The sequence below is a fragment of the Rhincodon typus genome, unplaced genomic scaffold (genome assembly GCF_021869965.1).
Source record: "Rhincodon typus isolate 14 unplaced genomic scaffold, sRhiTyp1.1 hic_rhity00002807, whole genome shotgun sequence".
Taxonomy (NCBI): domain Eukaryota; kingdom Metazoa; phylum Chordata; class Chondrichthyes; order Orectolobiformes; family Rhincodontidae; genus Rhincodon; species Rhincodon typus.
The window spans coordinates 731-1,086 of NW_025968445.1; the positions used below are offsets into that span (position 1 = coordinate 731).

A 356-nucleotide genomic window follows, 5' to 3' on the forward strand; every position below is an offset into this window, starting at 1 on the left:
GGGGGGGAGGGGTGGTCGAGGATCCCTCAGATTTGTTCCTCTGGGTCTCACTCACGTGTTATTCGGGTCTCCTGGAGGCAGATGATTTCGGCTCCAAGTCGCTGCAGCATCGACCGCAGCTGCTTACCCCGCGCTCGGATCCCGTTCACGTTCCAGGAAACCAGTCGTAAACCCGACACTTCCGTTTCTCCTACCGCCACCGCCATCGCCATCGCCACCCGAAACCGCGACTCCACGACAACTCAAACCCAAAGGCCCGGAACAACGACCCCGGATGGCGGGGAGAACCCGGAACAGCGACACGGGCAGGCGGGGAGGACCCGGAACAGCGACACGGGCACGCGGGGAGGACCCGG

General features: G+C 64.0%; 1 protein-coding gene across 1 annotated transcript in view; it reads right to left on the reverse strand.

Moving 5' to 3' along the window:
* Window positions 1–356, reverse strand: part of LOC125481616 (DNA-(apurinic or apyrimidinic site) endonuclease 2-like) — a 901-nt gene that overhangs the window by 512 nt on the left and 33 nt on the right. The window contains exon 1 of the mRNA XM_048593414.1: window positions 56–356. This exon is cut by the window's right edge and continues 33 nt beyond it. Coding sequence (XP_048449371.1) covers window positions 56–212 — 157 coding nt within the window. The 5' untranslated portion in view covers window positions 213–356. The remainder of the gene's footprint in view (window positions 1–55) is intronic.